Source organism: Salvelinus fontinalis, chromosome 11 (genome assembly GCF_029448725.1).
Source record: "Salvelinus fontinalis isolate EN_2023a chromosome 11, ASM2944872v1, whole genome shotgun sequence".
Lineage (NCBI taxonomy): Eukaryota > Metazoa > Chordata > Actinopteri > Salmoniformes > Salmonidae > Salvelinus > Salvelinus fontinalis.
This window is the reverse complement of record NC_074675.1, coordinates 47,969,500-47,991,736: the sequence shown is the minus strand read 5'-3', so window position 1 is coordinate 47,991,736 and position 22,237 is coordinate 47,969,500. Positions and strand designations below refer to the sequence as shown.

General features: G+C 43.1%; 1 protein-coding gene across 10 annotated transcripts in view; it reads left to right on the top strand.

The window, feature by feature from the left end:
* LOC129865873 (calcium/calmodulin-dependent protein kinase type II delta chain) overlaps nt 1-22,237 on the top strand; it is a 99,170-nt gene that overhangs the window by 69,042 nt on the left and 7,891 nt on the right. For 4 of the 10 annotated variants that reach the window (XM_055938937.1, XM_055938936.1, XM_055938935.1 and 1 more), the window contains exons 7-16: nt 3,866-3,968; nt 6,769-6,852; nt 8,015-8,109; nt 9,031-9,153; nt 9,255-9,338; nt 9,836-9,878; nt 11,665-11,705; nt 15,565-15,615; nt 17,266-17,310; nt 17,666-17,714. In XM_055938937.1, coding sequence (XP_055794912.1) covers nt 3,866-3,968; nt 6,769-6,852; nt 8,015-8,109; nt 9,031-9,153; nt 9,255-9,338; nt 9,836-9,878; nt 11,665-11,705; nt 15,565-15,615; nt 17,266-17,310; nt 17,666-17,714 — 718 coding nt within the window. The remainder of the gene's footprint in view (nt 1-3,865; nt 3,969-6,768; nt 6,853-8,014; nt 8,110-9,030; nt 9,154-9,254; nt 9,339-9,835; nt 9,879-11,664; nt 11,706-15,564; nt 15,616-17,265; nt 17,311-17,665; nt 17,715-22,237) is intronic. The other 6 variants (XM_055938939.1, XM_055938938.1, XM_055938941.1 and 3 more) reach the window with 3 other exon arrangements.

Genomic DNA, 22,237 nt, shown 5'->3' with positions numbered 1-22,237 from the left:
ACTTTTTGGTTATGAAGCCCATTATTTAAAGCCCATTAGGGATGATGTGTTTATAGGGAAGGATGATGTGTTTATAGGGAAGGATGATGTGTTTATAGGGAAGGATGATGTGTTTATAGGGAAGGATGATGTGTTATAGGGAAGGATGATGTGTTTATAGGGAAGGATGATGTGTTATAGGGAAGGATGATGTGTTATAGGGAAGGATGATGTGTTATAGGGAAGGATGATGTGTTTATAGGGAAGGATGATGTGTTTATAGGGAAGGATGATGTGTTATAGGGAAGGATGGAAGGATGATGTGTTATAGGGAAGGATGATGTGTTATAGAGAAGGATGGAAGGATGATGTGTTATAGGGAAGGATGATGTGTTATAGGGAAGGATGATGTGTTTATAGGGAAGGATGATGTGTTTATAGGGAAGGATGATGTGTTATAGGGAAGGATGATGTGTTTATAGGGAAGGATGATGTGTTATAGAGAAGGATGATGTGTTATAGGGAAGGATGATGTGTTATAGGGAAGGATGATGTGTTATAGGGAAGGATGATGTGTTATAGGGAAGGATGATGTGTTATAGGGAAGGATGATGTGTTATAGGGAAGGATGATGTGTTATAGGGAAGGATGATGTGTTATAGGGAAGGATGATGTGTTATAGGGAAGGATGATGTGTTATAGGGAAGGATGATGTGTTATAGGGAAGGATGATGTGTTATAGGGAAGGATGATGTGTTATAGGGAAGGATGATGTGTTATAGGGAAGGATGATGTGTTATAGGGAAGGATGATGTGTTATAGGGAAGGATGATGTGTTATAGGGAAGGATGATGTGTTATAGGGAAGGATGATGTGTTATAGGGAAGGATGATGTGTTATAGGGAAGGATGATGTGTTATAGGGAAGGATGATGTGTTATAGGGAAGGATGATGTGTTATAGGGAAGGATGATGTGTTATAGGGAAGGATGATGTGTTATAGGGAAGGATGATGTGTTATAGGGAAGGATGATGTGTTTATAGGGAAGGATGATGTGTTTATAGGGAAGGATGATGTGTTATAGGGAAGGATGGAAGGATGATGTGTTATAGGGAAGGATGGAAGGATGATGTGTTTATAGGGAAGGATGATGTGTTATAGGGAAGCATGATGTGTTATAGGGAAGCATGATGTGTTATAGGGAAGCATGATGTGTTTTATAGGGAAGGAGGATGTGTTTTATAGGGAAGGAGGATGTGTTTTATAGGGAAGGAGGATGTGTTTTATAGGGAAGGATGATGTGTTTTATAGGGAAGGATGATGTGTTTATAGGGAAGGAGGATGTGTTATAGGGAAGGAGGATGTGTTATAGGGAAGGATGATGTGTTATAGAGAAGGATGGAAGGGAATGTGTTATAGGGAAGGATGATGTTTTATAGGGAAGGATGATGTGTTTATAGGGAAGGATGATGTGTTTATAGGGAAGGATGATGTGTTTATAGGGAAGGATGATGTGTTTATAGGGAAGGATGATGTGTTATAGAGAAGGATGATGTGTTATAGAGAAGGATGATGTGTTATAGGGAAGGATGATGTGTTATAGGGAAGGATGATGTGTTATAGGGAAGGATGATGTGTTTATAGGGAAGGATGATGTGTTTATAGGGAAGGATGATGTGTTATAGGGAAGGATGATGTGTTATAGGGAAGGATGATGTGTTATAGGGAAGGATGGAAGGATGATGTGTTATAGGGAAGGATGATGTGTTATAGAGAAGGATGGAAGGATGATGTGTTTATAGAGAAGGATGATGTGTTATAGGGAAGGATGATGTGTTATAGGGAAGGATGATGTGTTATAGGGAAGGATGATGTGTTATAGGGAAGGATGATGTGTTTATAGGGAAGGATGATGTGTTTATAGGGAAGGATGATGTGTTTATAGGGAAGGATGATGTGTTTATAGGGAAGGATGATGTGTTATAGAGAAGGATGATGTGTTATAGAGAAGGATGATGTGTTATAGAGAAGGATGATGTGTTATAGGGAAGGATGATGTGTTATAGGGAAGGATGATGTGTTTATAGGGAAGGATGATGTGTTTATAGGGAAGGATGATGTGTTATAGGGAAGGATGATGTGTTATAGGGAAGGATGGAAGGATGATGTGTTATAGGGAAGGATGATGTGTTATAGAGAAGGATGGAAGGATGATGTGTTTATAGGGAAGGATGATGTGTTTATAGGGAAGGAGGATGTGTTATAGGGAAGCATGATGTGTTATAGGGAAGCATGATGTGTTATAGGGAAGGATGATGTGTTATAGGGAAGGATGATGTGTTATAGGGAAGGATGATGTGTTATAGGGAAGGATGATGTGTTATAGGGAAGAATGATGTGTTATAGGGAAGGATGATGTGTTATAGGGAAGAATGATGTGTTTATAGGGAAGAATGATGTGTTTATAGGGAAGGGGGATGTGTTTATAGGGAAGTCTCGATAGGGAAGATGATGTTATGAGACAGGGAATTATATATATTTTTTACCTGTCCCCTTCCAGTCTCATCATACAGGTTACTTGATTTTTGGGGTGGAATGGGAGGGTGGAATGGTTGGGATGTTTGCAATGACTGCATGGCACTGTTGACTGCTCTTACCGCCCCTCTCCCACCATAGCATGTGAGCCCTGCCCTCAGATCTGCACAAATCACTACTCACGAATGCTCTACTAACTGCACCAGTGAATGACCATACATTTACCCTGTTTGACTCGATGCTATACGACAGGGGTAGGCACCCCTGATCCTGGAGGGCCAGCGGGCACTTCATGTTTTTGAATGAACCGACCTGGAAGACCAGGTGTGTTGAATTTAGGCAACCATTGAACTTATCAGTTAGCGCAGTTGGTCTGGTGTGGTGCCCAGTTGGAACAAAATCCTGCAGCACTCCAGGAACAGGGTTGCCTACCTCTGCTATATGATATTGAGAAATTGATTCCATTTGTATTTCTACACCATATGTGATATCTAGGCCATAGAAGTGGAATTAGTCTACTGATATGAATACCGTTCTTGGGGTAGTGTAACTAATGTTTTTGCCACACGAGCAAAGCAGCTTCGCTCCAAAAAGTCGGTGAAACAGCTCCCTCTCGACATGCAACACATCTCCTGTTTGTTATTATATTACAAGTATATCCTTCCTGATTAATTTCTACTAATTACTTCTCCTCGAAGCCGCTTTCAAAATGTCAGCAAGTGCATTATTCATCAACCCAGAACCCAGGGTAACCTTTTCTCTAAGCCCCTCCCCTTCCTGTTCCGACGCTGGCGATACGCAAATCCCTGCCGACCTCCTCTGACCCTGTAGCCCGGCCCCTCGAGCTATAGAGACAGACGGACCAATTAGATGCCAGGACCAGCGGCATGTGGCCTATTGAACACGCTTGTGTCTCTCTAAAGATCTGTGTCCGTATCACAGTGTCGACCCTGTTACTGTGTCCGTATCACAGTGTCGACCCTGTTACTTAACACTGGTCTGGGTGGTGGAATATTTTCCACAGTGTGTGTTGAGTGAGAGCGTTGAGTCATAGCTGCTTTTCTAGAGAGTGATCTTGGTGACAATGACCACTCATGGCCCAACGGGGTCACAGGAGGGGACACAATGGGGTTATTACTGAGGAGTTAATACTGTGCCTAAAATACACTTTGGTTAATGGAATTTGGACCTATTTTGAGGGGCATACTATTTTTCACCCATGCTAGGTTCACCCAGCATACTAGACAGAATACACATGTATAATATAGTGTGTATGTTTCCAACACTTCATTTCCATGTGTTTTGCTGCATGACAAGTGATGAAACCCTGTCTCCATCTCTCCCCTCCAAGCCTGAGAATCTGCTCCTAGCCAGTAAGCTGAAGGGAGCAGCGGTGAAGTTGGCAGACTTTGGCCTGGCCATCGAGGTGCAGGGAGACCAGCAGGCATGGTTCGGTGAGTTCTAGTCAGTGTGATGAAATGTGATGAAAATCTGAGAAATCTACTATTATTCTGATATTTCACATTCTTCAAATAAAGTGGTGATCCTAACTGACCAAAGACAGGGAATGTTTACTAGGATTAAATGTCAGGAATTGTGAAATACTGAGTTTAAAAGTATTTGGCTAAGGTGTATGTAAACTTCCGACTTCAACTGTGTATGTATGTATTAGAGGTCGACCGATAATGATTTTTCAACGCCGATACCGATTATTGTGGGACCAAAAAAGCCGAAACCTATTAATTGGCCGATTTAAAATAAATAAATACATTTTAAAATATATATATAAAAAAATATATATATTTTAAAATAAATAAATACATTTTAAAATATATATATTTTTTATATATATATTTTAAAACTAAATAAATACATTTTAAAATATACATATTTTTTATATATATATTTTTAAATAAATACATTTTAAAATATATATATATATATATATATATTTAAAATAAATAAATTTTAAAATATATATATATATTTTAAAATAAATAAATAAATTTTAAAATAAATAAATACATTTTAAAAAATATATATTTTTTATATATATATATATATTTAATTTGTAATAATGACAATTACAACAATACTGAATGAACACTTATTTTAATATAATACATCAATAAAATCAATTTAGCCTCAAGTAAATAATGAAACATGTTCAATTTGGTTTAAATAATGCAAAAACAAAGTGTTGGAGAAGAAAGTAAAAGTGCAATATGTGCCATGTAAGAAAGCTAACATTTAAGTTTCTTGCTCAGAACATGAGAACATAAGAAAGCTGGTGGTTTCTTTTAACATGAGTCTTCAATATTCCCAGGTAAGAAGTTTTAGGTTGTAGTTATTATAGGGATTATAGGACGATTTCTCTCTATACCATTAGTATTTCATTAACCTTTGACTATTGGATGTTCTTATAGGTACTTTAGTATTGCCAGTGTAACAGTATAGTTTCCGTCCCTCGCCTCGCCCTTACCTGGGCTCAAACCAGGAACACATCGACAACAGCCACCCTCGAAGCATCGTTACCCATCGCTCCACAAAAGCCGCGGCCCTTGCAGAGCAAGGGGAACAATTACTCCAAGTCTCAGAGCGAGTGACGTCACCGATTGAAACGCTATTAGCGCGCACCCCGCTAACTAGCTAGCCATTTCACATCGGTTAAACCAGCCTAATCTCAGGAGTTAGGCTTGAAGTCATTAACAGCTCAATGCTTGAAGCACAGCGAAGAGCTGCTGGCAAACGCACGAAAGTGCTGTTTGAATGAATACTTAAGAGCCTACTGCTGCCTATCACCGCTCAGTCAGACTGCTCTATCAAATCATAGACTTAATTATAACATAATAACACACAGAAATACGGGCCTTTGGTCATTAATATGGTCGAATCCGGAAACTATCATTTCGAAAACAAAAAGTTTATTGCTGTTACATTGTACAACCTTCAATGTTATGTCATAATTATGTACAATTCTGGCAAATTAATTACGGCCTTTGTTAGGAATAAATAGACTTCACACAGTTCGCAAGAAGCCAGGCGGCCCAAACTGCTGCATATACCCTGACTGCTTGCACGGAACGCAAGAGAAGTGACACAATTCCCCTAGTTATAAGAAATTCATGTGAGCAGGCAATATTAACTAAATATGCAGTTTAAAAATATATACTTGTGTATTGATTTTAAAGAAAGGCATTGATGTTTATGGTTAGGTACACATTGGTGCAACGACAGTGCTAAATCATCACCCGTTTGGCGAAGTAGGCTGTGATTCGATGAGAAATTAACAGGCACCACATTGATTATATGCAACGCAGGACACGCTAGATAAACTAGTAATATCATCAACCATGTGTAGTTAACTAGTGATTATGTTAAGATTGATTGTTTTTTATAAGATAAGTTTAATGCTAGCTAGCAACTTACCTTGGCTTCTTGCTGCCCTCGCGTAGTCAGCCCACCGTTCCTAGACCGTCATTGAAAATAAGAATGTGTTCTTAACTGACTTGCCTAGTTAAATAAAGGTGTAAAAAAAGAATTAAAAATCTGCCAAAATCGGTGTCCAAAAATACAGATTACTGATTGTTATTAGAACTTGAAATCGGCCCTAATTAATCCTCCATTCCGATTAATCGGTTGACCTATAGTATGTCTGTATGCATGTACTACATAACCCCCGGGTGTAACTAAGCATTTACTGCTCATCACAGATCCCTGTTTTATTCTAAACAATGTGTAAACCCACAAGGGCTTTAGAGTACTTTGGTGTTTACTTAGTCTTCACCACCAGTGCTGAAATGAAGTCTCTTGTGTGAAACAATGAGGAGTGTCAGTGCTCTGGGTTTATAGTGCAGGTTTTTATAGGTGGATTAATGGGGCTATTTCCCTGCTCATCCCCACAGAATGGAGGAATAATTATACTAATCCCCTAGGCTGGCTGTCACCTGAGAATCATCTACCAACTTCACTGGTTGTGCCCCAGGGCATGCTGGTACTTGGAGTTCACTTAGGGAAGTAGGTTGCGATTGTTTGGCGCAGATCCACATTACGCACCCAAGAGGGCCGTTCCAGTGGGGAAGTTTTGGGAGCTTGTTAACCGTGGCCCATAAATGTTGCATTTTGGATTTGTTTGACCTCTAATTGGCTACTGTGGCATTATTTTTCTAAAAACGGAGAAAAGGCCCCCCCATTGACTTAACTGTAGATGCATCTTGGGAAATGTAGTTAAGTGATGTCTCGTCTCTGTTCCAGGTTTTGCGGGAACCCCAGGCTACTTGTCCCCAGAGGTTTTGAGGAAAGACCCCTATGGGAAACCTGTGGACATGTGGGCCTGTGGTAAGGAACTTCCCAACAGAACAATCTCTTTGAGCCAACATGGTTCTCACACAGACGATGAGTTCCTCCAGTTCACACTCCTTGAATTAATCACTGCAGCTGCTCGTTACATAACTCATCAAGGGCCAGGCCACCTGGGCTTTACATGTCTATAACACACTCATTCACACACCTGCGCTTGGTCTATCAGTCCCGGGCGAAAATGGCAGTGTTTGATTAAGTTGAACCGCAGTGCACCGGTCTATGGTCCATGACGTGAACGGGCAAAAGCGGTGAGGGTGGGGTGCCCTTCTCAAATTGAAAAGTAATTTGTGTCTCTGTCATGTTCTCAATGTCAACAAGACAGCATGGTGCATCGTTCAGAAACATACAGCATCATTTCCCCATAAATTATATGTTAGAATTTTCAAACTAGTTTTCATTGGATGAAAGTGTTTTTATAAAAAAGCTATCACCTTTGCATGTGAAAACACGAAATCCATCTCATTATTCCACATGATTTAACCTATGTCACTTTTGTTCTGAGCCAACATCGCCATCGGCCAAAATGGGGCACCAGGTTCCAAAACTAATGAAACGAATGCAGTCACTTTTCACCTGGTGCAAAGTCCTCCCACCAGGGCAACCTGGGCCAGATAATCGAATCCCCACAATTAGCTGTTTGTGAGGTTAGAGTGCTTTACTGACCAATTGGGGCCCTTTATCTCCTGCCGGTAACCTACCAGCCAGTATATAACACAATGCAAAGTGTTTGGCTTGTTTGTCACAACGGCGATTGTGACATGAAAGCCCTTATAGTGGGAGGAGTCTACTGTATGTAAGGGAGTTACTTCCAGTCCTCTCTCGACCTCTTCATGCATATAATATTAGCATATTAGTGCCAATAGTTATATGTCAGTAAATGTCATATTAATATTCTAAATTATTTATTTTATTATTATAATATATATTATTGTTATTAGATATACATATTTATTATTATTATAAATCTATATTATTATTGTTATTAGATATTATTATTTTTATTGGGTCATGCTGTGTTTGATTTCTCCTCTTGCTGAGTTTTTAGTATAATGATAATTATCACACTGCTTGCAAATTTTTTATTTTTTAAATGACATTTATTCATAATTGGCATCACCCTGATTTTGTGTGTGACCAGGTGTGATCCTCTACATTCTCCTGGTGGGCTACCCTCCCTTCTGGGACGAAGACCAGCACAGACTGTACCAGCAGATCAAGGCTGGGGCCTACGACGTGAGCACGGCAACGACACACACCCTTTCACACACCCTTTCACACACCCTTTCACACACCCTTTCACACACCCTTTCACACACCCTTTCACACACCCTTTCACTCACCCTTTCACACACACACACACACACACACACACACACACACACACACACACACACACACACACACACACACACACACACACACACACACACACACACACACACACACACACACACACACCAACAGCAGTGTTTGACACTAGTTTTACTGCAGATGTCTATTCACCCAGCTTTCACTGACAGCCTAGCTGACACAAGTATTGACATGAGCTTAAGCCAGGCTTGGATCAATACATCTCCCATCAGTTTCCGAGACTTTAATCACAATCACTTAACTTTAGCAGGCAAAGCTCATCTCCTGTTTGAGTGGCAGGAATAGGACGTTTGTATCTCTTACACCAGAAGGAAATGTGTTAGCCACTTGTTTTCCCATCGACGCAAGGCCATACATGACACATCAGATCGTGTCTGTCTGTGTCTTGGCTGAGCATTGCCCCTCCCAGCATGCTGTTGGAACACAGGCTGTGTGTTTTTCTATCGGTGGCTGTTCCCTCCTCGTACTGTTTGCCCACGCCAACGATAACGCCTGTCCCAGACAGATTGAGATTGGGGGGGGAGAGGAGGAGGAGAGACAGGGACAGCCCGACACGATGGCTCAAGCCTAATTTAGCTCTGTATACATGCACCTGATCCTCAGTGACTCTGTGTTTTTGTCAACCATGTGAAGTTATTTTGTCAGTTATCTCTCGGTCCTGGTTTCTCCAATGACACATTTCCTAAACAAAGCTGGATGGGGGGAGGGGAAGTGAAGGAGGAGTAGATGAGTGGACTGATGGATGACAAACCTCATTGCCTCACCCAGTGTTCTCTCCTTCAGTTTCCGTCCCCTGAGTGGGACACGGTGACCCCCGAGGCCAAAGACCTGATCAACAAGATGTTGACCATCAACCCTGCCAAGAGGGTCACCGCCACAGACGCACTCAAACACCCCTGGATCTGTGTACGTGTCACACGCACACCCACACACTCATACACACGGTCCATGAGAACACCTACAGACACATGACACTCTCCCCCTCTCTCACTGTGTCCTCTCTGCAGCAACGGTCCACTGTGGCATCCATGATGCACAGACAGGAGACGGTGGAGTGCCTGAGGAAGTTCAACGCCAGGAGGAAACTCAAGGTGAGGGAAGGTTTCTCACAGGTTTCTCACAGGTTTTGCCAGGTTTCTCACAGGTTTTGCCAGGTTTCTCACAGGATTTGACCAGGTTTCTCACAGGTTTTGCCAGGCTTCTCACAGGATTTGACCAGGCTTCTCACAGGATTTGACCAGGTTTCTCACAGGATTTGACCAGGTTTTGCCAGGCTTCTCACAGGATTTGACCAGGATTTGACCAGGTTTCTCACAGGATTTGACCAGGCTTCTCACAGGATTTGACCAGGTTTTGCCAGGTTTTTCACAGGATTTGACCAGGTTTGGCCAGGTTTCTCACAGGGTTTGACCAGGTGTTACGAGCCCATGTACTGTATGTCATAGAGTGGACACTGACCACTAAGTAATCTAATCATCACCTTTCCACCTAATGTCTGACACCATGTTAAGGATTAGAGGTGACAGTGTGACAACTATTAAAGCCTTGGAGGTCAGCCTCACCTCACTCTTCCTGTTCTCGTCCTCAGGGTGCTATCCTCACCACCATGCTGGCCACGCGCAACTTCTCAGGTCAGATGCATCTTCCTACTGTATTACTGTTTTTATCAAGGTCTCTCTCTCTTTGTCTCTCTTTGTCTCTCGCTGTCTCTCTCTCTCACGCTGTCTCTGTCTCTCACTGTCTCTGTCTCTCATTTTCTCTCTTTCTCTCTATCTCTCTCTGTCTCTCTCTAGTTGTTTTCTAAAGCCCCAGGTTTCCTACGACATTGCCACCAACACCAGATGAATATTTAGAATTCTCCATCAGCTGTTGCTGAATAATGCAGCTGGGTTATTTATTTCACCAAAACACTTGAGGGAAACAAAGGCGAGAGAAATAAGTGAAAATAGGGAGGAGTGACAGGGGGAAGAATGAGAAGGGCAGGTGTTAAAGAAAGGACTGAGAGAGTTAGAGAGGAAGAATAAGGAGAGTAACGCATAAAAGAGCAACAAAAATGTGAGGGGAGAACCCCAGGATGAATACGCTAGCCTTTAGAAGAGCCACCATCAGCCTCCACCCAGCTCATATCAATAGAGACTGGAGACCAGTGGGGGGTTGCAGATCAATGTGGTAGGACCCAATACTTACATGTTTTGTCTGCTAGCAAAATATACCCCTCTCGGTGTGATGAGGTGTTAATGGAGGAGAGATGTGGACTTTGTTCAGGCAGAAAAACACATATGATGGTTTAGTCTCTCCCTGTCAATACTGATTGTCACTAGAACCCTTTCAACTTGTATGTGTTTTCTTTTAAGATTAAACAGTACTTTGTGTTCATTGTTCATATTCTCCATATAGCCAATAGTTTTTGCTCCGAGCAAGACTTGACACCCATTTTGTTTTATTTACGTTAATTTTTTCTCTCCCTTTGTTTGTTTGTTTGTTTGTTTGTTTAATGTGTAACCCTGTGAGGTAAGAGACTCTGGCATGGAAAGAGGCCTGTGTTGGCACTGCGCTCTACTCATATAGTCACGAGCACCCCTCTCTAGCACCCCTCTACTAGCACCCCTCTCTAGCACCCCTCTAATAGCACCCCTCTAATAGCACCCCTCTAATAGCACCCCTCTAATAGCACCCCTCTAATAGCACCCCTCTAATAGCACCCCTCTACTAGCAACCCTCTCTAGCACCCCTCTAATAGCACCCCTCTAATAGCACCCCTCTAATAGCACCCCTCTAATAGCACCCCTCTACTAGCACCCCTCTACTAGCACCCCCCTCTAGCACCCCTCTACACCCCCCTCTAGCACCCCCCTCTGAGACCTACTAAACATGTTCACAAACACCTTTCCCCTCCCCTCTCATAAACTCCTCCTTTATTTGTGACAGCCCTGATCACTTTAACCAATCACTGAGCTTCTCCACGTGCCAGAAGCCTCATCGGCCAATCAGCTCTCTCCATGTCTAGATTATATTTGCATGTTGATCTATTGTAGAAGCATGTGCTAATGTGTTCTAATGAGGAGTTAGAATTGAAGTGTTTAATTAGATTATCACATTAACTGTTTTTATGTTTAGTAGCAAGTAATTGAAGGTCTCTTTTTGTGCATGTGTTGGCAAAGAGCATTAAACCTCAATTCGTTGGACCTCTTCCATAGAAACCCTATCAGGCTGTTAGTTGTAGCTATAATTGCATCTCGCAAACTAATCACTAAGTTTGATTTCTCTCACTTAATTTGCATCTTCCTTTTTGCTTCTTCCATCTCTGGTTGGAGACTGTCACAGTTGGTCCATAATTCGCCGTCCTCACTAGATTTAGCAGCGTGTGAGTGTGTGTCAGAGGTGTTCTCTCTAATCATGTCCCCTCTTTCCTTACAGCAGCCAAGAGCCTGCTCAACAAGAAAGCTGACGGTGTCAAGGTAGGTCATCCACTACTTCTGTCTTAACACCTTACCACACACATTGACACACACTCATGTAACTTATATTGCACTTGAAGAGAAGTGGGAAATATTTCTACAATTTCTACTTTTATTCCACGTGCCAGCAGTGAAATAGTCTGTCATTTTGAGTGCTGCGTGACTAAGATATCTGCCCCACCTTTATCCCACCTTTCCAAAATAATTCAGTTAGAGAGGGGTGGCATCTGTTTTGTGATACGAGGAAGCTGAGAAAAAAGAATGCTGTGACGGATGATCTGCTAACTCAGAATGACAGCCCTCTCCCGTCCAATCAAATCTCAGCCATCGTAGCCACCACTGGTTCCCTATCACCTCTACACCTCACCTCTTTCTCTGTCCCCCGTCTATCTCTGTTTCGAAATCTAACAACAAAATTCCTGTCACCCTCTTCCTCATTTGGGGATTTTGTCTCCCGCTCTTCTCAATACCTTTCCCTCCCTTCAATCTCTTCAGCGCTCTCTTTTTTTATTTTCTATATTTCTACCCTCTCTCTCTCTCTCTCTCTCTCTCTCTCTCTCTCTCTCTCTCTCTCCTCTCTCTCTCTCTCCTCTCTCTCTCTCTCCTCTCTCTCTCTCTCCTCTCTCTCTCTCTCCTCTCTCTCTCTCTCTCTCTCTCTCTCTCCTCTCCTTCTCTCTCCTCTCTCTCTCCTCTCTCTCTCCTCTCTCCTCTCTCTCTCCTCTCTCTCTCTCTCTCTCTCTCTCTCTCTCTCTCCTCTCTCTCCTCTCCTCTCTCTCTCTCTCTCCTCTCTCTCTCTCTCCTCTCTCTCTCTCTCCTCTCCTCTCTCTCCTCTCTCCTCTCTCTCTCTCTCCTCTCTCTCTCTCTCCTCTTCCACTCTCTCTCTCCCTCTCTCTCTCTCTCCTCTCTCTATATATATATATATATATATATATATATATATATATATATATATATATATATATATATATATATATATATATATATATATATATATATATATATATATATATATATATATATTGCTCGCCCCACTGGGGTCTGTCAGTGTGCTCTCACATCTGTGGTTGACTAGCTGTTCTCCAGTTTCTGTTTCTACACCCTGTTTCTACACCCTGGGCCCAGTGTCAAACTATTACGCTGGCTGTTTGTCTGGCCCCTGTATCGGTATTTGCCTTCCCCTGGCACCTCATCTCCGCACCCCCAACCCTGCAGCTCCTCTCCCTCTCCAAATGCTTATCCTAAAATCGCATACCCAGGTGCATTACATGGCACTTGACACATGATCTGAAAAAACACTGAGGTATCCAAGGTGTTTATGGCTGGCAGTTTAAACTGCTGTAGGAGGTTTAGAAAAACTCTCTTTTAAATCTGCAGCCGAGTCCTCGGCGTGTTTTGAAAGTATAGCGTACGGCATTTGAAGGATTATTTCAGGTTTATCGCAGGAGTCCAGCAGAAACGGCAGCCATTTTTATCCGGTCATCAATTTTGGTTTCCATGCATGCTGAATATGCACTGCTCAAAAAAATAAAGGGAACACTAAAATAACACATTCTAGATCTTAATGAATGAAATATTCTTATTAAATACTTTTTTCTTTACATAGTTGAATGTGCTGACAACACAATCACACAAAAATTATCAATGGAAATCAAATTTATCAACCCATGGAGGTCTGGATTTGGAGTCACACTCAAAATTAAAGTGGAAAACCACACTACAGGCTGATCCAACTTTGATGTAATGTCCTTAAAACAAGTAAAAATGAGGCTCAGTAGTGTGTGTGGCCACCACGTGCCTGTATGGCCTCCCTACAACGGCAGCAGAACGTTCTCCACGGCGTCTCCAGACTCTGTCACGTCTGTCACATGTGCTCATGTGCTCAGTGTGAACCTGCTTTCATCTGTGAAGAGCACAGGGCGCCAGTGGCGAATTTGCCAATCTTGGTGTTCTCTGGCAAATGCCAAACGTCCTGCACGGTGTTGGGCTGTAAGCACAACCCCCACCTGTGGACGTCGGACCCTCATACCACCCTCATGGAGTCTGTTTCTGACCGTTTGAGCAGACACATGCACATTTGTGGCCTGCTGGAGGTAATTTTACAGGGCTCTGGCAGTGCTCCTCCTGCTCCTTCTTGCACAAAGGCGGAGGTAGCGGTCCTGCTGCTGGGTTGTTGCCCTCCTACGGCCTCCTCCACGTCTCCTGATGTACTGGCCTGTCTCCTGGTAGCGCTTCCATGTTCTGGACACTACGCTGACAGACACAGCAAACCTTCTTGCCACAGCTCGCATTGATGTGCCATCCTGGATGAGCTGCAATACCTGAGCCACTTGTGTGGGTTGTAGACTCCGTCTCATGCTACCACTAGAGTGAGAGCACCGCCAGCATTCAAAAGTGACCAAAACATCAGCCAGGAAGCATAGGAACTGAGAAGTGGTCTGTGGTCACCACCTGCAGAACCACTCCTTTATTGGGGGTGTCTTGCTAATTGCCTATAATTTCCACCTGTTGTCTATTCCATTTGCACAACAGCATGTGAAATGTATTGTCAATCAGTGTTTCTTCCTAAGTGGACAGTTTGATTTCACAGAAGTGTGATTGACTTGGAGTTACATTGTGTTGTTTAAGTGTTCCCTTTCTTTTTTTGAGCAGTGTATAATGATTACAATTGTGTTTTTTGGTACAAAATATATTTTCTCAAACAGTATACTGTAATTCTCTTGGGTCTTGACACGTACTGTATGTGTTTTGGGGGTTGAGATATTGTGATATTGGACCCAGTTTGTCTTGTTCTCTTTTGTGTTCTAACGGATCGATACAGAAACGGAAGTATGAAACCGAGCCAATGCCAATAATGCTGGTATGCCTTTCTACTTTTTATGCAACCTGGCAACCGCTATGGGTTGCCAGTTGTGGTTGATTTTAGTACATCATAGTCTGGATAGATTCAGGGTGGTTTTAATTGGCCATTTGTAGAAGCCTGGCCTAGTACAGTTGTCTAGTATCTTGGTTTAAAGAGCAACCAATTGTAGAAGCCTCTTGATGTGTAGTTCCAGTCCCACATCTCCCTGTAGAGAACCTAGTCCTACCAGCATGTGCATTCCAGTTGGCCCATATTACATGGTTTTACACTGCTGGGATGCCCAATGGCGGCGCTACATAATCAGGGCATGCAGTTCATAAAGGAATTGTACAGCGCTTTTTGATATACATTTCCCCCCAGATGTTCTTCCAATGACAATGTGCTTCGATGCAGACAACGATGTTCATGTTAACAGGAAAACCCACAACTATTGGGATGTAATGACATTGTTTGAGTGGATAGTTGCATTACCTCTGGCTTTTTATTTCTCCTCTCTAGTAGTCACAATAGCACCAATTCATTAGATTCAAGGCCTCTATAAAGTGCGTTAGTAGCCCCAATTAGGCTATTTTCTCTTCTTGAAAAACCTGCAAACAGTAAAGCGGAAAAGCTGATCGCTTTCAAAACAGGATTTTAAGTTTACGACCGTTTTTAATGTTTCAAGTTCTGTTTCAGCGAGGAAGTCCTTTGCATCCTTTTTTTCTTTTGCATAATGCTCTGCAGAGTAATGATGCGTTGCTACAGGCTTGGAACTAACGGATGTCTAATGAACTTATTTTGTCTACCTTAACTTTCTACCCTTCAGAGTAGATGTTAACACCTGTAGATTTGCAGGCGAGACTTTACTCTTAACATTTTCTCTCTTGCAGCCCTGTGTTCCTGACAAATCTCTCTCTGCTGATATTGTTCTCCTGTCTATCTCCCTGTCTTAGGGAGCATTAGTCCTTGTTCCTGAAATCTATCTCTGTTTCTGTCTCTCTCTATCCACTCATTTTCTAGATCAACAACAAGACCAATGTAGTCACCAGCCCCAAAGAGCCCCCCACTCTGGTACTCTGCCTGTCTTTCTGCACGCCTGCCTGCTTGCCTGTCCGTTTGTCTGTCTGTCTCTGTCATCCTTCATGCTTGGGCTGCTCACTCTAACGATGTCTCTCCTTGTTTTGCTGCCAGTGATGCCTCTTAATATTGCATTTTTGTTTACTTTATATACACATGTTATTTGTATCATACTCAGGCATTTCCTTATACTGTGGTTAGACATTGCAGTTGGTATGTGCATTTGAACGTTGTGTATTTCTGTTTGGGATGGCCTCTAGTTCGGCATTGCATGTTTCTGTGTGTTTGTGTGTGAAGACCTGTACACCCTGGGCCTGCTGTTTTTACTGTTAATCCACTGAAGCTTTCCCCAAGTTACCAGGGAAACCAACGAGACATGCTGGTTGGGCGTGCGTCCTAAAATAGACTTCACACTCTCTCTCTCAGAGAAAGACAGCCTAAGGCAGATTGTTCTGATAGTGCCACCCGTGTCACCACACATGAGCTTCGACATGGCTGTGCGATGGCATTCCTTGTGACAGGCAGCCCACCCGTTGGCTCACAGATTTACCCAGGTCTAATCCAGGCATGTTACACAGGTCAGGTCAGCCAAGAGGCCTGTACTGTATCTATCCAGCCCACAGCACCAGTATAAGGTTATCATTTAGGAATTCATACAAAATATTGCAATAGCTTTGTTTTTCATTCAATTCCATATCTAATAACCATGGGGCTATCTAATAGCATGGGTACATGTACACCCCCCCCCCCCCCCCAGCACATTGTGAGCAAAACATTTTAGCAGCCCCCTTCTTGACGGCAGAGATACTTTTAACGTGTTATTAATTTCCTGCAATTCTACACATGTTGCCACGGTGCGGAGAGAAATGTTTTCAGTTTTTTATATTATAGCTGAGTGAGACTGACTAACTAAATCAATGGACGGCCCCTGGCTGGTAATTCAACCATGATTACTAAGTCTAGATAGCCTAGCAGCCTAGCAACCATCTATCTTACAATCTAAAACATGTTAGCTGACATGGGCTAATTGAGTGACTATTACTGACTGACATGTCAAGAAAGAAACTCATTTTTAAATTGCACCGTGTGTATTCTACTACTCTAACTTTAACAGTAAGTTGAGACCTAACTGAGTTACAAAGATAAATATCTATATCTATATATATATTATTTTTTTATTTTTTTTATCCGAGGGTCTTCAAAAGAGGGTCCGTTTACCCATCCCTGTTCTAGAGTGATGTGGTTATGTATTCTTAGATGTGAGAAATGGGGCCTGCCAAAGCCAGACTGATGTTCACTCACTATGCAGTACGTACACACAACTGGCCTGGAGTAAGGACTGAAGGTGAACTGCATGCCTTGGCTGTACACACCTCAAACCTTTTCCTGTAGTTTATATCCAGGAAGGGCCTGGTGACTAACATGCTGCTACTGCTGTACACCTCCCGTCCTGTCTTGTCTGTTGCTTGGTTGTTTGTTCTAATGTCTTAGGGCACCAAGTTGACTACTCAACGGTTCTTTGAAATGTGACCCATGGGAATTGATCATCTGGGCAACTGTTTACCACATCAAGTTCCTGTCTATTTATCCCCTTTCTTCTTCACACTCCTCTTCCTCCTCCTCCTCTTCCTCTCCATGAATCAGGAGCCTCAAACCACTGTTCTCCACAACCCAACTGATGGAAACAAGGTAGTGATTAAATAGTACTGTCGTTTTGCGAGTGTAGAGGTTTTTGCTAATAATGTGCTGTGATAAGCTTTCTAGTTAGTGTTATTTACTAAACTTTGTTGATATGCATGGTGCCTTAATGTATGCCCTAGATCCCCCCCCCCCCCCCCCCCCCCCCCCTCCCCCCCCCCATACTCAACTGGCAGACCGCATCCAGACCCAGAACGGGGTCAATATGGACCACCGGTCCCGTCTACAAAAAGAAAAGAAAAATCCCCCATCTGACAGTACATCACTTATCCTGTGCTCACGCTTAATCCAGTCTCCACAGCCGGCAGGTGTTCATTGTTGCTCTCTGTTTGTTCTTGTCCAACAGGAGTCCAGCGAGAGTGCTAACACCACCATGGAAGATGAGGACGTGAAAGGTAGGAGCACACAAATGACTAGAAAAATAAACAATCTTCTGATCTCATTCCTTAGACATGCACTGCCATCCTCCAAACATGGAATGTTATGTCTATCCACATTACTACATGGAATGTTATGTCTATCCACATTACTACATGGAATGTTATGTCTATCCACATTACTACATGGAATGTTATGTCTATCCACATTACTACATGGAATGTTATGTCTATCCACATTACTACATGGAATGTTATGTCTATCCACATTACTACATGGAATGTTATGTCTATCCACATTACTACATGGAATGTTACGTCGATCCGCATTACTACGTGGAATGTTACGTCGATCCGCATTACTACGTGGAATGTTACGTCGATCCGCATTACTACGTGGAATGTTACGTCGATCCGCATTACTACGTGGAATGTTACGTCGATTCGCATTACTACATGGAATGTTACGTCGATCCGCATTACTACGTGGAATGTTACGTCGATCCGCATTACTACGTGGAATGTTACGTCGATCCGCGTTACTACGTGGAATGTTACGTCGATCCGCATTACTACGTGGAATGTTACGTCGATCCGCGTTACTACGTGGAATGTTACGTCGATCCGCGTTACTACATGGAATGTTACGTCGATCCGCGTTACTACATGGAATGTTACGTCGATCCGCGTTACTACATGGAATGTTACGTCGATCCGCGTTACTACATGGAATGTTACGTCGATCCGCGTTACTACATGGAATGTTACGTCGATCCGCGTTACTACATGGAATGTTACGTCGATCCGCGTTACTACATGGAATGTTACGTCGATCCGCGTTACTACATGGAATGTTACGTCGATCCGCGTTACTACATGGAATGTTACGTCGATCCGCGTTACTACATGGAATGTTACGTCGATCCGCGTTACTACATGGAATGTTACGTCGATCCGCGTTACTACATGGAATGTTACGTCGATCCGCGTTACTACATGGAATGTTACGTCGATCCGCGTTACTACATGGAATGTTACGTCGATCCGCGTTACTACATGGAATGTTACGTCGATCCGCGTTACTACATGGAATGTTACGTCGATCCGCGTTACTACATGGAATGTTACGTCGATCCGCGTTACTACATGGAATGTTACGTCGATCCGCGTTACTACATGGAATGTTACGTCGATCCGCGTTACTACATGGAATGTTACGTCGATCCGCGTTACTACATGGAATGTTACGTCGATCCGCGTTACTACATGGAATGTTACGTCGATCCGCGTTACTACATGGAATGTTACGTCGATCCGCGTTACTACATGGAATGTTACGTCGATCCGCGTTACTACATGGAATGTTACGTCGATCCGCGTTACTACATGGAATGTTACGTCGATCCGCGTTACTACATGGAATGTTACGTCGATCCGCGTTACTACATGGAATGTTACGTCGATCCGCGTTACTACATGGAATGTTACGTCGATCCGCGTTACTACATGGAATGTTACGTCGATCCGTGTTACTACATGGAATGTAGTTGACAATTTGAATCAGGTGTGCTAGCTGTACGATAGTTAAAATACATGTAACGGCTGGGAGACCCCGAGGAGAGGTTTGAGAGCAGGCGGAGTCTACCATGGTGTGGACAGAACGGTCGTTTAGGGAGCTGAATCAGGCTCTGCTGCCACGCATGGTCTCCCATCTCGCTGCTGCTCTGATGAGCCAGAACATTGTGTGTGTGTCTCCACTCTACCATTACAGATAGTAATTTGTTCACCTCCCACTTCAAATGGAAGGTTTTACCTCATAATGCCATCATACCTTCTGGGGAGTGTGACAAGACCCTAATCACCAAGAAGGAATCTTCCCCTTCTAGACCTTAAAAGGCCCCTTTGAAAAATCTGAGAGAGTGGGATGACATTTGGTCAGGCAATCATGAGCTACCTGCTTTGAACAATTGTCCCTTTGTTACAAAACCCATTTGAGAGCACCAGGATATCTTAGGACTCCTATCTACTGTGCTACGGCGGCATTGTGTGGAAAGTAAATGAAGGTTTCCTAGCATTTCAGTGTCGCTTTGTGTCCACGTTTGCAATCCCTGACGGATGATTACTGCCGGGTCAAGGATGTATGTAATGGTCGCTCTGCTAACCGCGGGTGTTTCTAATGTTTATGTGTAGCTAGAGGCTCGTCAATTTCCTATTCACTTTGTTTACTTTGGCAGCTGCTTTGTTTGAAAGATGAAGGCATTAATTTGCCCATTTTATACGGTAGTCGTTTCATTACGTTGTGTGTAGGAGTTGAAGACTGTAGGATGTGTTTTGAAAAAAGATTTTGGACATCGTCTCACCCCTTTTTTATGTTCAAAATAAACAAACCATGTTTTTGGCCACAACGCATTCTGAAGCAGAAACCCAACACACAGGAAGGATCCAATTAGTCCCCAAGTGTCACTCGCCCGGTGACGACTTAAAAAGAAAATTATAATAATAATGTATTTCACCTTTTATTTAGCCAGGTAGTTGAGAACATGTTCTCATTTACAACTGCGACCTGGCAAAGCAAAGCAGTGTGACACAAACAGCACAGAGTTACACATGGAATAAACAAATGTACAGTCAATAACACAATAGAAAAATCTAAATACAGTGTGTGCAAATAAAGTAAGATTAGGGAGGTATGGCAATAAATAGGCCATGGTGGTGAAATAATTACAATTTGTCAATTAACACTGGAGTGATAGATGTGCAGAAGTTAAATGTGCAAGTAGAGATACTGGGGTGCTAAGGAGCAAAAAATAAATAACAATAAGGGGATGAGGTAGTTGGGTGGGCTATTTACAGATGGGCTATGTACAGGTGCAATGATCAGTAAGCTGCTCTGACAGCTGATGCTTAAAGTTAGTGAGGGAGATATGACTCCAGCTTCAGTGATTTTTGCAATTCGTTCCAGTCATTGGCAACAGAGAACTGGAAGGAAAGGTGGCCAAAGTAGGAGTTGGCTTTGGGGATGACCAGTGAAATATACCTGCTGGAGCGCGTGCCACGGGTGGGTGCTGCTATGGTGACCAGTGAGCTGAGATAAGGCGGGGCTTTACTATGTTCTGAGGGCCCTGTCACCTGCTACCTGCTCCTCCTCTTTACCACCTCCTTTGTGGTCTTACTCTCTGTCCACCCTGTCAAACACTCAGGGGCCCCAGCCTCTGCACCCCCTCGGGCCCCTGCCTAGCCTGGGCCCCAGCGACATGCAGTATAAGTTCACCCAGAGCAGAGTGAGCGGAGAGGGTAGAAGCAGAACTGTTTCCCACTGCCCTCTAGGCCTCACTATCCCTGAACCTCCCTTCATATCGTCTTGACCGCTATCAGATATGCATCATTGGAAGTCCACATTTGTTTAGGATATGACTTTTAGGATCATTTGGTGCACCCGATGAGTGACTATAAATGCAAATAGTTCCCTCATTGTTCCTGGCACTCATTACCAAAGACTAAACAAAGGCATACAAACCTCTTAGTGTTTGTCATGGAACCCTGTGAAAGAAAGCTACTGAAAAGTAGCCCTTGTCTTACTGAGGTTGCACTCTGTACGTTGGCCAGGTATTACAGTCCACTCTGCTTCAGCACCGGTCTGCCATACAGGCGTCCACTATGTGTGTACTGTGCTGCCCTCTGGAGGTCACGGTCTAACTAGGACTGAGTTTATCACCACTGTCTCCTCATAACAGGCTTTGTAAATGCATACAGTAATACATTAGCAATGTATTACACCTAAATTGGGCTTAGAAAGTATTACTGCTGTGTTGATGCGTACGGAGAGGATGAGACAGAAAGTGGTCAGGGTTGACAGTGAACAGTCTAAATGAGATTGAGTATACTTTAAGGACTAGTTTGGATCGAGGTTGCTCTTTGCACAGACGGCACTGACGACTTCCAGCAACGGGATGGTTTCGTTGACCGTTAATGTCTCTACATTGACAGCACATTTGATAAGTGGATTGCGTTTGGTGGAGAAGTGCTGAGTGAGCTGGCCTATTCAGAAGCTCTCCTTCCCAGCTTGTGTGTGTGTGTGTGTGTGTGTGTGTGTGTGTGTGTGTGTGTGTGTGTGTGTGTGTGTGTGTGTGTGAGTCATATGAACCTTCCAGGCTCAGACAGCGAGGCAGACGGTCAGAGGCAGACAGAAGCTCCACACTCGGCTTCTCTGTCTGAGATCCCTGTCAGAACCAAGGCTCAGTTTAACCTCTTATTGCTGCTCCTTCAGGTTCTAAACAGGTGTGTGTGTGCAGATCTCAGTATACAGCACCTCATAGGAAGCCACATGTTAAAGAGTAACTGGCCCATAAAAAAAAAAGAGATGGCAAACATAAGACAATGTTGTGTGTGTGTTCGGTCTCAAGTGCCGTTGATCTACTTCTGTTTAGATAATAATCAACAGCGAAAAATAGCTTTGTTTTCCCGCCATGTGCTGTTGTGTGTTATCAGCGGGACAGATTACGCTGTCCACTTCCAGGGGAGGAGTAGTGTTGCTTCATAGC